The 13,523-nt window shown below is 50.4% G+C and overlaps 1 protein-coding gene across 3 annotated transcripts in view; it reads left to right on the forward strand.

Moving 5' to 3' along the window:
• TET3 (tet methylcytosine dioxygenase 3) overlaps nucleotides 1-13,523 on the forward strand; it is a 99,838-nt gene that overhangs the window by 50,022 nt on the left and 36,293 nt on the right. For all 3 annotated transcript variants that reach the window (XM_045788305.2, XM_045788307.2, XM_045788308.2), the window contains one exon: nucleotides 780-2,913. In XM_045788305.2, coding sequence (XP_045644261.2) covers nucleotides 780-2,913 — 2,134 coding nt within the window. The remainder of the gene's footprint in view (nucleotides 1-779; nucleotides 2,914-13,523) is intronic.

The raw sequence follows: 13,523 nt of genomic DNA on the forward strand, positions 1-13,523 counted from the left end.
CCGCCGTCTGTGTGCTTTGCTGGACATCAGGCGTATCGTGGTGGTTCTTGGGCTTGGGAAGAGACCTGGACCTTGGTCCAACTAGCAGCTTGCTTGTCACTGGCGTGACTGGCTCAACATGGGGCTGAATGCACGTGGGGTCCGATCATCAGTGTTTCCCTCCGGCCTGGCTGGGGCTGGGAGTGAGAATGTCATCTCTTCACCAGCTCTCGGAGCTCGACCAGGGCTTAAGTGAGGGCAGTAACAGGCAGAGAAAAAAAACTGTGGGTTCCTTCCCACTGAAAAGCTCTGGCTGACCTCTGGTCCAGGCTGCATTTGTTCCTCAGAGCTGCTCGCCCCCTCCCTGTACACACACACACACTGCACACATGGTATATTGCTTCTTGGGGTGTTTGGTTAGCTTTCTGTCAACAAACACTGAAATCAGCATGGTCCTGGTGTCACTTTGGTCATTTCAAGTTAAAGATCTTTTTGTGAGTCCTTAATAAATGCTTGGTGTCTGGGGAGCCTCGTCCCTATGATCGATCTTAGGCTCTAAAAAGATTTGAGCAGCATTCAGAATTCTGGATTAGGACCCCTTAAAGATCTGCCTTCCATTTCTGTTGGTGCAGCCAGCTGGACAAGGAGACGTGAAGGTGAGTTCTGGTTCAAGCTGGGTCAGGGACAGGTTTGCAAGAAAAGCAGGGTTTAGGTATGCATCTGAGTGGTGGGAAACAGGGCAATGCTTTTCTAAAATTATGGCTCATCTTTTTCCTTTTTTTCTCTCTTTCTTTCTTCAGACAGGCTCAGAGCTCAGCCCAGTGGATGGACCTGTTGCAGGTCCGATGGACTCAGGGCCAGTGTACCATGGGGACTCACGGCAGCTAAGCGCCTCAGGGGCGCCGGTCAATGGTGCTAGAGAACCCGCCGGACCCAGTCTGCTGGGGGCTGGGGGTCCTTGGCGAGTAGACCAGAAGCCCGACTGGGACGCTGCCCCGGGCCCAGCTCACACTGCTCGCCTGGAAGATGCCCACGATCTGGTGGCCTTTTCGGCTGTGGCCGAAGCTGTGTCCTCTTATGGGGCCCTTAGCACCCGGCTCTATGAAACCTTCAACCGTGAGATGAGTCGCGAGGCTGGGAACAACAGCAGGGGAGCCCGGTCAGGGCCCGAGGGCTGCTCTGCGGGCAGCGAAGACCTGGACACGCTGCAGACGGCCCTGGCCCTCGCTCGGCATGGCATGAAGCCGCCCAGCTGCAACTGCGATGGCCCGGAGTGCCCTGACTACCTCGAGTGGCTGGAGGGGAAGATCAAGTCTGTGGTCGTGGACGGCGGGGAGGAGCGGCCCAGGCTCCCAGGGACTCTGCCTTCTGCTGAGGCTGGCCTCCCAGCGCCAAGCACCAGGCCAGTCCTCAGCTCTGAGGTCCCCCAGATACCTCCCGCAGAGGGCCTGCCCCTGTCCCAGAGTGCCCTGAGCATCGCCAAGGAAAAGAACATCAGCCTGCAGACGGCCATCGCCATCGAGGCCCTCACACAGCTCTCCTCTGCCCTCCCTCAGCCTTCCCACTCCACCTCCCAGGATTCTTGCCCCCTCCCTGAGGCCTTGTCCCCTCCTGCCGCTTTCCGGTCTCCCCAGTCCTACCTCCGGGCCCCCTCGTGGCCTGTGGTCCCTGCCGAAGAGCACGCATCCTTTGCTCCTGACAGCCCTGCCTTCCCTCCAGCAACTCCTAGAACAGAGTTTCCCGAAGCCTGGGGCACCGACACCCCACCAGCAACTCCGCGGAGCTCTTGGCCCATGCCCCGCCCGAGCCCTGACCCCATGGCTGAACTGGAGCAGTTGCTGGGCAGCGCCAGTGATTACATCCAGTCAGTATTCAAGCGGCCGGAGGCCCTGCCCACCAAGCCCAAGGTCAAGGTGGAGGCGCCCTCTTCCTCCCCAGCCCCGTCCCCATCCCCCATGCTCCAGAGGGAGGCTCCCGCACCATCCGCAGAGCCCGACGCCCACCAGAAGGCCCAGACCGCCCTGCAGCAGCACCTTCACCATAAGCGCAGTCTCTTCCTGGACCAGGCCCACAACGCCCCCTTCCCTCCTCCCACGGAGCCTCCTGCGCCGGGCTGGTGGGCCCCACCAAGCTCACCTGCCCCACGGCCTCCGGACAGACCTCCCAAGGAGAAGAAGAAGAAGCCCCTGGCGCCAGCTGGAGGTCCGGCGGGAATCGAGAAGACCGCCCCCGGGATCAAGCCCAGCATCCGGAAGCCCATTCAGATCAAGAAGTCCAGGCCACGGGAATCGCAGCCGCTCTTCCTGCCTCTGCGGCAGATTGTCCTGGAAGGGCTGAGGTCCCCGGCCTCCGAGGATGCGCAGGCGCCTCCACCTGCCCCTGTCCCCGCTCCACAGGGCTCTGCTGTCCCCCCGCCCCCAGAACCTTCTCTTGCGCTATTTGCACCTAGTCCCTCCGGGGACAGCCTGCTGCCCCCTACTCAGGAAATGAGATCCCCTAGCCCCATGGCGACCCTGCAGCCGGGCTCCGCCGGCCCTCTTCCCCCTGCCGATGACAAGCTGGAAGAGCTCATCCGGCAGTTTGAAGCTGAATTTGGGGATAGCTTTGGGCTTCCTGGCCCCCCGTCTGTGCCCATTCAGGACCCCGAGAACCAGCCAACATGTCTCCCAGCCCCCGAGAGCCCTTTTTCTACCCGCTCCCCCAAGCAAATCAAGATTGAGTCTTCGGGGGCTGTGACTGTGCTCTCAACCACCTGCTTCCATTCGGAGGAGGGAGGCCAGGAGGCCACACCCACCAAGGCCGAGAACCCCCTCACACCCACCCTCAGTGGCTTCCTGGAGTCACCTCTGAAGTACCTGGACACACCCACCAAGAGTCTGCTGGACACACCTGCAAAGAGAGCCCAGGCCGAGTTCCCCACCTGCGACTGTGTCGGTAAGTCTGCCTGGGTGTCGGGGAAAGGAGAGGCCTGGCGGGCTTGAGTGTCTAGGCTCCGTCTCTTGTCTGGCAAACATTTATGTGTGCCGGCCACCCCGCTGGGGCCTGGGGACACCGGAAAGCGCTCATAAGCTAGTGGAAGAGACCTTGAAGGAAGCAGATAGTGATGCCCTGTGGTCTGTAGCACGTCGGTGGAGGTGGGCACGGGGGCTTTGCCGTGCAGATGGAGGCGAAGGCATCATGGAGGCCTTTCTGCGGGAGATGGTACTTGTGCTGAGGCCTGAGCTGGGTGGCTGTGAGAAGGTGGGGCTTATTTGGACTGCTCTTGGTCTTGGGGGAACAGAAGGGGCGGAGTACGTGTGGCTATGAACCGAAGGTGGCCTGAGAGGCAGGCGGGGGCCAGATCTTAATTGGCCCAACAAGCTGAGATCAGGAGTTTGACTTGATCTCGTAGGTATAAGTGAGCTTCTGAGGGTTGTAAAGCAAGTCATGATCTGTCACCTTGTGCTTTGAAAGACTCTTCTGGCTTGTGGTGGGGAAACCTGTAAGAAAGGTGTCATGATCAGGGCAAGAAGGAACACGGGCCTTGACTGAGCGAGTAGGCGGGCGGAGAGCCTCTCGGGGGGAGGGTATGTGGAGTAAGGGCAGCCCGGAGTGGTGCTGGTACCCGAGAACAGGCTGAGAGCCCGGAGCTCTGAGTTGTGGGTTCGGACACAGTGGGCATCCAGGCCGTGGCTGAGGCTGTGGTGTGGGTAAGAGTGCTGACGAGCCTTGCCTTCCCGTAAATCATCAGGGCCGAGGCTGCGAGGACTGCTCCTGGGGGCGTCTTGGGAGGTCACTGGTGCACTGGGAAGCCCCCGGGCTCCTCTAGGGCTGCGGCTCTGCTGTGTATGATCTGTTCCATAAAAGATGCATTTCACGTGTTGCCCAAAAAGCACATTGATGCCAGTGAGGAGCATGTTGAAATTCTTGTGATTTTAGGGTACACAAATCAGGTGTCACAAAAAGGCTGTATTCTCTACTTGTTATTAGTATCGGGTCAATTGTGTGATGCGTTGGGGTGCTGTGTCCTTGTCAGTAAGGAGGAGCTGGGCTGTCCTGCCCACTCCAGCTACCCCAGACTCCTGTACTGCAGACCAGGAATCCTCTGGGGAACAAGGAAACGTTGGCCCCAGCGTTTCCGTCTGGGGATGAACAGAAATGCGGGGTCCCAGACATGTTCTGGGATTGTGGTTCCCTTCGAGGGCTAATCCTGTGCCTTCGTGGATCTTCATAATAAGGTGACTTTGAGGGCCTCCTTATTTCTCAGCGTTTTGGAGAGCTTGTTCCGATCATAGGAATTGGGCCCTTCCCTTTGCCCTTTTCTCTCCTTGCATTGCTGTGTATCTGTCCCATCTGCCTTGTGTTTATACGTTGTCAGGTATTTCTCCCCCTGCAGTGTAAGGCATAACCTTGCGTAGTGCTTAGGCCATAGCTGGTCCTTACTAAATAGTTTAGTTGTTGAATTCAATTATTTGGATGTGATGTTTGATCAAACTAGTTTTTAAAATTTGAATTCTATTTCTGTCACTTCCTCATGTCTCCAATGATAATAACATCCCCTCACAGGGCTGTTGGAAGGGTTGAATTAGCTAGTATGTCTACAGCGCTTAGCATTGCATCCGGCACATAGTAAGCAGTCTGAGTGTCAGCAGTCCCGAAGCGGATTGCGTGCAGTAAGGCAAGAGGAAGAAGTAAAAACATACATATTAAAAAGGAAGAAAGTGTTGGCTATTACTTTATTCATCAATAATTTATTGATTACTAGCTCTGTATTAACTACTGTAAAGGATAAAAATTAGGAGACATGGTTCATCTCTGAAGGACTTTGTCCTGTGCTCTAAGTGACAACTGAAACCATGAGATACTCAGTTGCCCCTTCAACAGGGGTCAGCCAGGTGCTGGAGCGGTCACATGGATGTGGCCAGACCGTAAGAGTGCTCTGAACCCCCAGGCTTGGTTGTCATTACCAAGGGTAGTGTATTCTCTTGGGAACTCTTGTTCCAAGCTGGGTTTTGAAACAGGCAGTGAGTCCAGATGGGGAGAGGCGAGAAAGCAACCACTGCAGCCCCAAGAACGTGTGAGCACCGTCCTCGGGGCAGCAGGAGCCCACTGGCGGGATGTAAGGCCAGCAGCACGGGGTGCCCCCGAACCCTCAGCGTTCTGCGTTCCACCGGAGAGGACAAGTCTCAGCTCGAAGCTAGCGAGCAGAGGAGCAGGCAGGAGAATGTCAGCGTCGCACAAACCCGGCAGCAGCCATGCTGGCCACCCTGCCCCTCAGCCAGGGAAGGGCAGGGCGGTGGGCAGGACCCACCACGCCCAATCCTTCATTGTTCCAGTTTGTTTTCTCTGTGTCCGGTCCTGAACAGAGAATTCCAACCGAACCTACCTCGCGTGGTTAAGTGTTAACTTATGGGGACGTGCTTAGTGGGAGACAGTAGACACAGGCAGCAAGTAAATGATAGTCTCAGCTATGTTAAAAAAGGAAAGGAAGGAAGGGAAGGAAAGGTGGGAAAAGGGAAGGAAGAAAGGGGGGAGAGGAGAGGGAAGGAAGGTAGGGACAGGAAGGAAGGAAAGGAAGGGAAGAATGGGGGGGAGTGGAGCGAAGGAAGGAAAGGAAAAGACTGGAGGGAAATATGTCAATAGTGGTTGTCTCTGTGGTAAGTGGTGACTTTTCCCTTACATGTTTTCTGAACTTTCTGTAATGAAATATGTATTTTATAATCAAGAAATGTTTTGAAAGTGTATTCTGGAAGTAGCCTAGAAGACAGATCGGTGAAGGGTGATGACCTTGCCACAGAAGACTGGTTAGGGAGCTATTGAGAAAAAGAAAGAAGAAGAATTGTAATAGTGGTAAAAATAATATTTATGAAACACTTAGTCTGTCCCAGGCACTGTGCCAAGTACTCTACAGTTACCACCTCATTTAATCCTCATAACATCTATACGAGGGGAGTGCTGTCAGTAGTTCCATCTTAATGATGAAGGAAGCAAACTTAGGTTGAGTAGCCTGCCCAGGTCATACGTCCAGCACACGGAACAAGTGAGGTTTGAATCTAGGCACTTGGACTCTTAACCGGCACCCCGTGCTGTGGTTGAAATTGTTTAGAAATGAGTCCCAAGTACAGCAGTGGTATTAAGAGTGAAGAGGGCCAAGGAAGAAGGGATTCACTTGGAAACAGCTTCTTGAGGTGCTGGGGTTCATGTTAGGGAGAGCTGTCCTGTTTTCCAGAAGCCTCTGGAGATCCCCCCTCTGGACAGTTGGCTTCCATCAGTCAGCATGGCAGACTTTGTCTCTGTGAACTCAGGCTCAGGACAAGGGTTAGGAGTAAAGGCTGTTCATTCTGGGATTAATGTTAGATGGGAACCGTGTCATGTTCCAGAAACTCATCCTCTCAACATGGTAGGTTAGAGCGGTGCAGATTGCAGGTCAGTTTAAGGAAGAATTTTCCATAGCAGTGACCATGAGATTTGGAGTTGCCATATGCACTAATAATAAACAACTTTATAAAAGCATAAAAAGGTTTTATAGCATAGCAAAAGAAGCTTAATATTCAATACGGTGACTTTTGCCAAATCGACAATTTTGGCCGATATGGGTTTCACCAAGGAACCAAAAAACCCATACACCAAGAGCACCGTTTTCCCCTTGTATAAAGACTATGAGTTTCTGAAGATATGGGTGGCATTCATGTGGACTTATTCTCCAAATCTTGAAATACTGGAATTAAAGGCAGCTTCTTGAAGCTTCAAAGAAAAAAAATTTAGAAGAAGTGAGAGGAAATGCCTCTCTCCAAAAGGTAGTATGTACGGGTTTGGGAAAACTTAACACAAGTTGAAGTTTTATATTGTATTATTGGAGAAAGAGTATTGACATATGTCTAATAATTTGCAGCACACATTAGAGATCCTCTTAAGCATCTGTAATACCGTTGTCAGAGACAGGACAGTGAGCTGCAATGACCAGACCCTCCACATATTTTATCTACTCCTAGAAATGGGGAGATTCACAGGATGAGCCACTTTAGGACAGAGAATGAGTTCAGATGACTTTTTAGTGGGAAAGCATTCTTGGAGGTCATCTGCTCATCCTTTTATTTTATTTTATTTTTTATTTATTTGTCAGAGAGAGAGACTACAAGCAGGGGGAGCGGCAGGCAGAGGGAGAGGCAGGCTCTCCGCTGAGCAGGGAGACAGATGCGGGCTTGATCCCAGGACCCTGGGATCATGACCTGAGCCAAAGGCAGCCGCTTAACCGACTGAGCCACCCCGGCGTCCCATGCTCATCCTTTAAGTTAAGGAAACAGATTTGTGTTAACTTTTGAGTCTTGTCCCCGTGTCTCTGAGGAGCATTCCACAGGCAGCTGTAGACATTAAACCAAAGGAAAAGCAGATTAGGAGACAGATTTTAGGAGGCACCTTCATAGGAATGACATATTTTTATCCAGTGGATCATCTGCCTTAAAGAAGTAGCCAGAGGCCAATACAAGAAAAAACATGTCCTTTCGCCTAGAGCATGGTGAAAGTCCGGGTGAGAGAGAGGCATTGTCCGGCAAGCGTGGCTGGTAGCAGTGTCCACTGGGTAACTTCAGTCCGGACCACAGTTCTGAATGGGGAACACAGAGACCTAACTCTGTTTACAATCATGGAAAGTCTATTTCCTGTAGTTTTTATGAGAAGGTAGCTTCCCCACCCCTGCCTCTCGTTCAGTTTGAGATGAAGAGGAACTTACTATGTTTAAATATTTTTTTAGGGGCGCCTGGGTGGCTCAGTCCGTGAAACAACTGCCTTCGGCTCAGGTCATGATCCCAGAGTCCTGGGATCGAACCTGAAGATGCTTAACTGTCATGTCAACTCCGATAAGTGTTAGAAGATAGTTTTGAGGGATGCCTGGGTGGCTCAGTGGGTTAAGCATCTGCCTTCAGGGTCCTGGGATCAAATCCCACAGCAGGCTCCTTGTTCAGCGAGGGGCCTGCTTCTGCCTCTGCCCCTCCCCACCTCTTTGTGCATGTGTACCCACTCTCTCAAATAAATAAAATGTTTAATAAAAATTAAAAATAAATAAGTATTTTTTTTTAGACAGTGGAATATTTGGATCCCAGCATAAAGGTGGGGAATCTGACTCTGGGGAGGGTATATCAGAAAGAAGTTCCTGGAGGAAGTGATGTTTGAGGTGAGAAGTTTAATGGATTAATAGGAAGAAGATAGAGTGTTCCAGGTTATTGGACGGAGATTATGGAGATGAAAAATACACGAAACACCACATGAAGACGCGGAGGTGAGAAAACATGGGGAAATGCAAGTAGTTCTGGTGTGACTGGTGTATTGGATGAAAGGTTGGGAGTGGCCAGAGAGGGGAGCTTCAGGGCAAACAGAGACGGTACTGAAGGCAGAGAAACCAGTTTGCAAGCTAGGACATGTTTCAGGCCAGAAATAATGGGTGCCTGAGCTCAGAGAATGACATTGAGTGGGAGGGAGGAGAGAAGTGGGTGGATAAGAGAAAGATTAGGAAAAAGAACTAACTGCTGGCTGTAGGAGTAAAGGAAGAAGCATGTCGGCTGGCTCCTGAGGTTCCAGGTTGGGTGACCGGGTGCATAGCGGTGCCATTCACCGAGATTCAGAATCCTGGGAAGGAAGCGAGGTGGGACATCCGGCTTTGAGATCTGTGGGACCCGAAGGTGTGCATCCAGGTGGGTGCGAGGTGGGGGTTCTAGAGCAAAGTGGTGGTAGTCGATGTTTCGGTTATGGTCATTCCACCAGGCTGACTGTGTAGATTGACAAGAGGCCCGAGAGGGGAGCGCACCAGCATGTAGAGGGTCTCAGAAGAAATTGAGGTAGGGGAAGGCTAGAGAACCAGCAGAGTTTGGGAGGGTGGGAGGGCTGAGAGCCCAGTTCTGAAGAAGGGTCAGGATTTAACGCCGGATTCTTCTTCGTCTCACACGATTTGTTCTTACACGTGCCCTAGTCTTGTCAGTGAAATCCCGGGTTCCTCAGGAACAGGGACTGAATGTTGTATCTCTAAAGCATTTAGTAGACTGGTGCTGAGCACGCTGGTGAGTGCGCTTCATATTTTTTGGTTAACTGGTCAACCTTATTCTGTCTCCACATTTAAACTCCACAAAGATGTCAGGTGAGTTTAGGCAGGATCTCCTTCCCTTTAATCTTTGTCATCAGGGAGTGTGCCCGTGTTATAAAGGTATTTGTGTCTACTACCAGCAGGCCTGGCACGCTGCCCGTGTACTTACAGGGAGCTGACCTGTGATTTTAGTTTTTAAACTCCTCTAGCATACCTAATGCAGCGTAGGGCCCAACCATCGACCTCCCCACTGTGTGGATTTATGACTGCCAGGAGGCAACAAGCTAGCTGTGGGTGATTGACTGTCATGGAAATAGAGTCCAATTAGTTGTATAAGCGTAAGCAGCTCAGCTTGAAGTCCACTGAGATGCTACCAGGAAACTGAGGCATTTGTATAGGATTGTTTGGAAAAAGAAGGGACTGGTGCATAAAACCTTAGTATGATCTTGACACCTATGCAGTAATTCTATCCGTTATCATTCGTCTCTCTCAGCGTCATAAAGAGGAGAAATGCCTTGGCCTGTGCTCCCATGTCTTTCCCTGGCCATCATATTTCCCGCTGGGAAAGTGTGGGTGCCTTAGTCTCTGTGTAGAGAAGGGGGGGGGAAGATGGGAGGTTCACTTAGAAATTAAGGATCCTTCTTGCTGTTAGGCAGTCGTGAGTAGTTTCTTGTGTCTAGTATCTCTTGCTGGTAGCAGAAAGGATACATTTCATTCTCTCCCTAGCCTAGTGCAGAAGTAGAACAGAGCATATTTTTCTATCTTAATGAGCATAAAATTAAGTGCACGGGGCGAAGAAAAGCACCTAGAGCCACATAACGAGCATTTTCTCAAAAATTGGATTTTTCTCTCCTGAGCTCTGCCCCAGAGCTTCCTACTATGTATTTGGGGAGGGGGGGGGATCACTTCTGTCTGCTCCAGCTGCTCAAAGTGAGGCATAAAACAGATTTTTCTTCAAGGAGAGTTGAATTGTTCCCTTGCTCTGTCACTACCTCTGTAGTGGAGGAAGACACACTCCCTGGGGACTACTAGGAGAATGAGTGACTTAACAGCAGATAACAAAAGATCCCTTTCCTGAAGCCTGTGAAGGGAACAACAACAACAGAAGAGAAAATTCATCTGCTGAAGTTTAGAAATAGCCCCAATCGGGGCGCCTGGGTGGCACAGCGGTTGGGCGTCTGCCTTCGGTTCAGGGCGTGATCCCGGCGTTGTGGGATCGAGCCCCACATTAGGCTCCTCCGCTAGGAGCCTGCTTCTTCCTCTCCCACTCCCCCTGCTTGTGTTCACTCTCTCACTGGCTGTCTCTCTCTCTGTCAAATAAATAAATAAAATCTTAAAAAAAAAAAAAAAAAAGAAACAGCCCCAATCTTAAACCATGAATTCCAGGGGCTGTCTATGAGCTTAAGATCGGTTGAATTAAAATAGAAGATGATACGGGGTGTACAGCTCCCAGTGTGGGGAGAACCAGTAGGGGACTCTCAGAGGGACGCATTTAGAGCTCCAGAGGGAGCTTGGACGGAGAGGCTGGAGACCACCCGTCTGGAAGGCATTCTCTCTGGAAGGTGGGGAAGGTAGACAGGTACCTTTTCCCTTCCTATTCCAGCTTCTGATGGGGATGAGGTATAGGGCGAGGACGGTTGGCCGGAGGGCCCGGACACCCTATCCTAGGAGCCAGCTTTGTAGCCAAGGGCCAGCCGCACCAGACAAAGGCCATTGTGCGCAGAGAAATATTTGCTGAACCACCAAACAAAAATCCTGCAATCTGCAGGGCTTTATTTTAACTTGATGTTGTAACTTATCAGAGTGACCAGCTCACTCCCATATGAGGAAATAAACCAAAACCCGAGCATCAGGACAGAGCATAACCCAGCCCTCAACACACAAACATGCATCCGTATTTAGAGGTGTTGGCCCTGACAGAGTGCGTGAAGATCAGATTCCCTGGTCGTAACAGTCCACAGCCAGCCCCGGCTCCTCCCATCCCCCTTCAGGCTGCTGAACTTGTGAACTAATAGTTGAAACCTCTCCACCCTCCAGTTCTTTAGCTTAATATCTAAGGGAAGGATTTGAGCAGTGTCCAGGTAAACAGAAAGGAGTCAGGACATTCCACCCGTTCTATGTGGGGCAAATGAGTAGACCAGTGGCTTTCAACTAGGGGGTCCTTCGCCCTTCCTCCCAGGAGACACTTGGCGATGTGTGAGGACAGTTCTGGTTGTCACAGCCGGTGCAGTACGGCAGGCATCTAGCGGGTAGAGGGCAGGGATGCGGCCAAGCATTCTCCCGCGACACACAGACCGCACGGCACAGGGTTGCCCAGTCGAAAATGTAGTACCAAAGGGGAGAAACCCGGAGATAAACTTTTCCGTGGAAAGATTAATTAATAAGCAAACAAACAATCCAACATGCCACCCATTCAGATTTTGTGGGAAAAGTAGAGGGATCAATATATAACATTTAGAATGAAAATTTACATTAGAAGAGACAAAAATTTGAACTAATACATGCCGTCAAGGAAGTTGAAAAAAAAATGTCCCCTTTAAAACAGGAAGTGAAAGATGAGGGGCTAGAATAAAGTTACAAAGAAGCTGCACGAGGTGCAGATTAAATTCCAGAAGCACGCCATTGCTCAGAGCACGCACAGCTGCACCAGCAGCTGGAAGAAGCGGAATCGGAGTTACAGGAAAAGCAGTGAGGAAGAGGGACTTGGAGGTCACTGCAAAACAGGAAAGGAAAACAGAAATGGTCCTAGCCAGAGTGGGGAGATAAGGGGACCAGAAGAGAGGCAGGAGGAGGGAACCTGTATGCAAATTCACTGGCAGGAATGCTGGCAACATTCACTGGGGGAAGAGCCTGGAACAAACTGAGAAAAGGCAAGGGTCAAAGGATAGAAAACTGTTCTGAAATGAAAGAAAACGAAGAAAAATGGACCCATCATGATCCCGACCAACTTACTGAATTTCAAGGAGGAAGAACCGCCTACAAATAAATTAACCAAAAAATTAAGCACACCTACCCGGTTTTTTTTAAACTTAAAATACTTTTAAAAACACATTCTTTCAATTGAAAGACCTATAGGAAGGTATACAAACCTTAAGCGCAGCGCTCAGTAAGTTCCACAAAAGGCACGGACTTTGTAAGCACATCTAGGTCAAGAACCAGAGCTTTTCCAGCCCCTCGCAGCCCCACGCCCGGCCGCCTGCACGGGCTCGCTGAACACACTGTGACCCGCACCAAAGCCGCTCTCCTCTGTGAGCTGAAGACCATCGTTATGTGCTTAAATGGTCCCCCCAAAATCAAAAGAAGAATAAGGTTTCATGACTCATGGAAATTAGATGAAGTCCAAATTTCAGTGTCCGTAAGTGTTAATGGAACTTAGCCATGCTGGTTTGTTCATGCGTCCTCTGTGGCTGCCTTTCCACTCTGTCAGCAGGGGTGAGTACCCACCACGGACACTGCACGCCCTGCAAAGCCTTAAACGCCATCTGGCCCTTAACATAGGTGTCCTGGCCCCTGTCCTAACGTAACTGCTTTTCCAACTTCGCACCACATGGATCAGTTGGCCTGTTCCTGAACTGAGTGTGTATCCTACCACAAATATACATGTATTCCTTTGTTTTCTGACTTTTTTTGGCTCCGTGTTGCGTATGTGAGGTTCATCGATGTGCGTGTAGCAGTGCCTGCAGCTCCTTCGTTCTCATTACTGCGCACCGTTCTGTTTTACAAATACCCCGGTTTATCCGTCTCACCGTTGATGACCGTTTCGATTGTCTGCAGTTTGGGGCTTGTTAAGAATCGTGCCGATATAAGATATTCTGCTCTACGTCTCTTGGAACATGGATGTATACATTTACATATTTCCGTGGGATAGATACCCAAGACTGAAGTCGTCTGTATTCAGCTCAAGTTGCTACTATTCGTTTCCCAAAGTGGTTGTGACAGTTTAAACTCCTACCAGCGGTGCGCCCCGTCCTCACCAGCAATAGTATCCACGGTCTTGTGGCCTTTGTGGGAGGTGTGGCGGGGGTTGTATCTCATCGTGGCTTTACTTTGCGCTTCCCTCGTGATTGGTGAGGTTGAGCACCTTTTCATACCTGTTCATACTTTTCTGTAGAGTGCCCATTCAAGCCATTTACCCATTTCTCTATTGTGTTTCTGCCTTTTTCTTATTGATTGGCAAGGGTTCTTTATTTATGGTGGATATGATTTTTTTTGTTGTTGGACATGTGTATTGCAGTTCTTGGAATATTAAAAGTTTGACCCGGGAATTCTATATGCAGTTATGTTGCCATTCACATGTAAAACCTTCATTAAAACATTTCCAAATATACCAGAACTCAAATTTTCAAGAGATGAATCCGATAAGTAATGGATTAGGGAAGTTATATATATGATGGGACTGGTAGTGAACACTCAATGTATTCAGATGTGAAGTCTGCATTTAAATAACTGTGATAATTGTTTTTCTAAAACAAGGGTAATTGATTTACTTACA

This window comes from Ursus americanus, chromosome 7, assembly GCF_024610735.1.
Source record: "Ursus americanus isolate L20-20 chromosome 7, mUrsAme1.1.p, whole genome shotgun sequence".
In the NCBI taxonomy this organism is placed as follows: Eukaryota; Metazoa; Chordata; class Mammalia; order Carnivora; family Ursidae; genus Ursus; species Ursus americanus.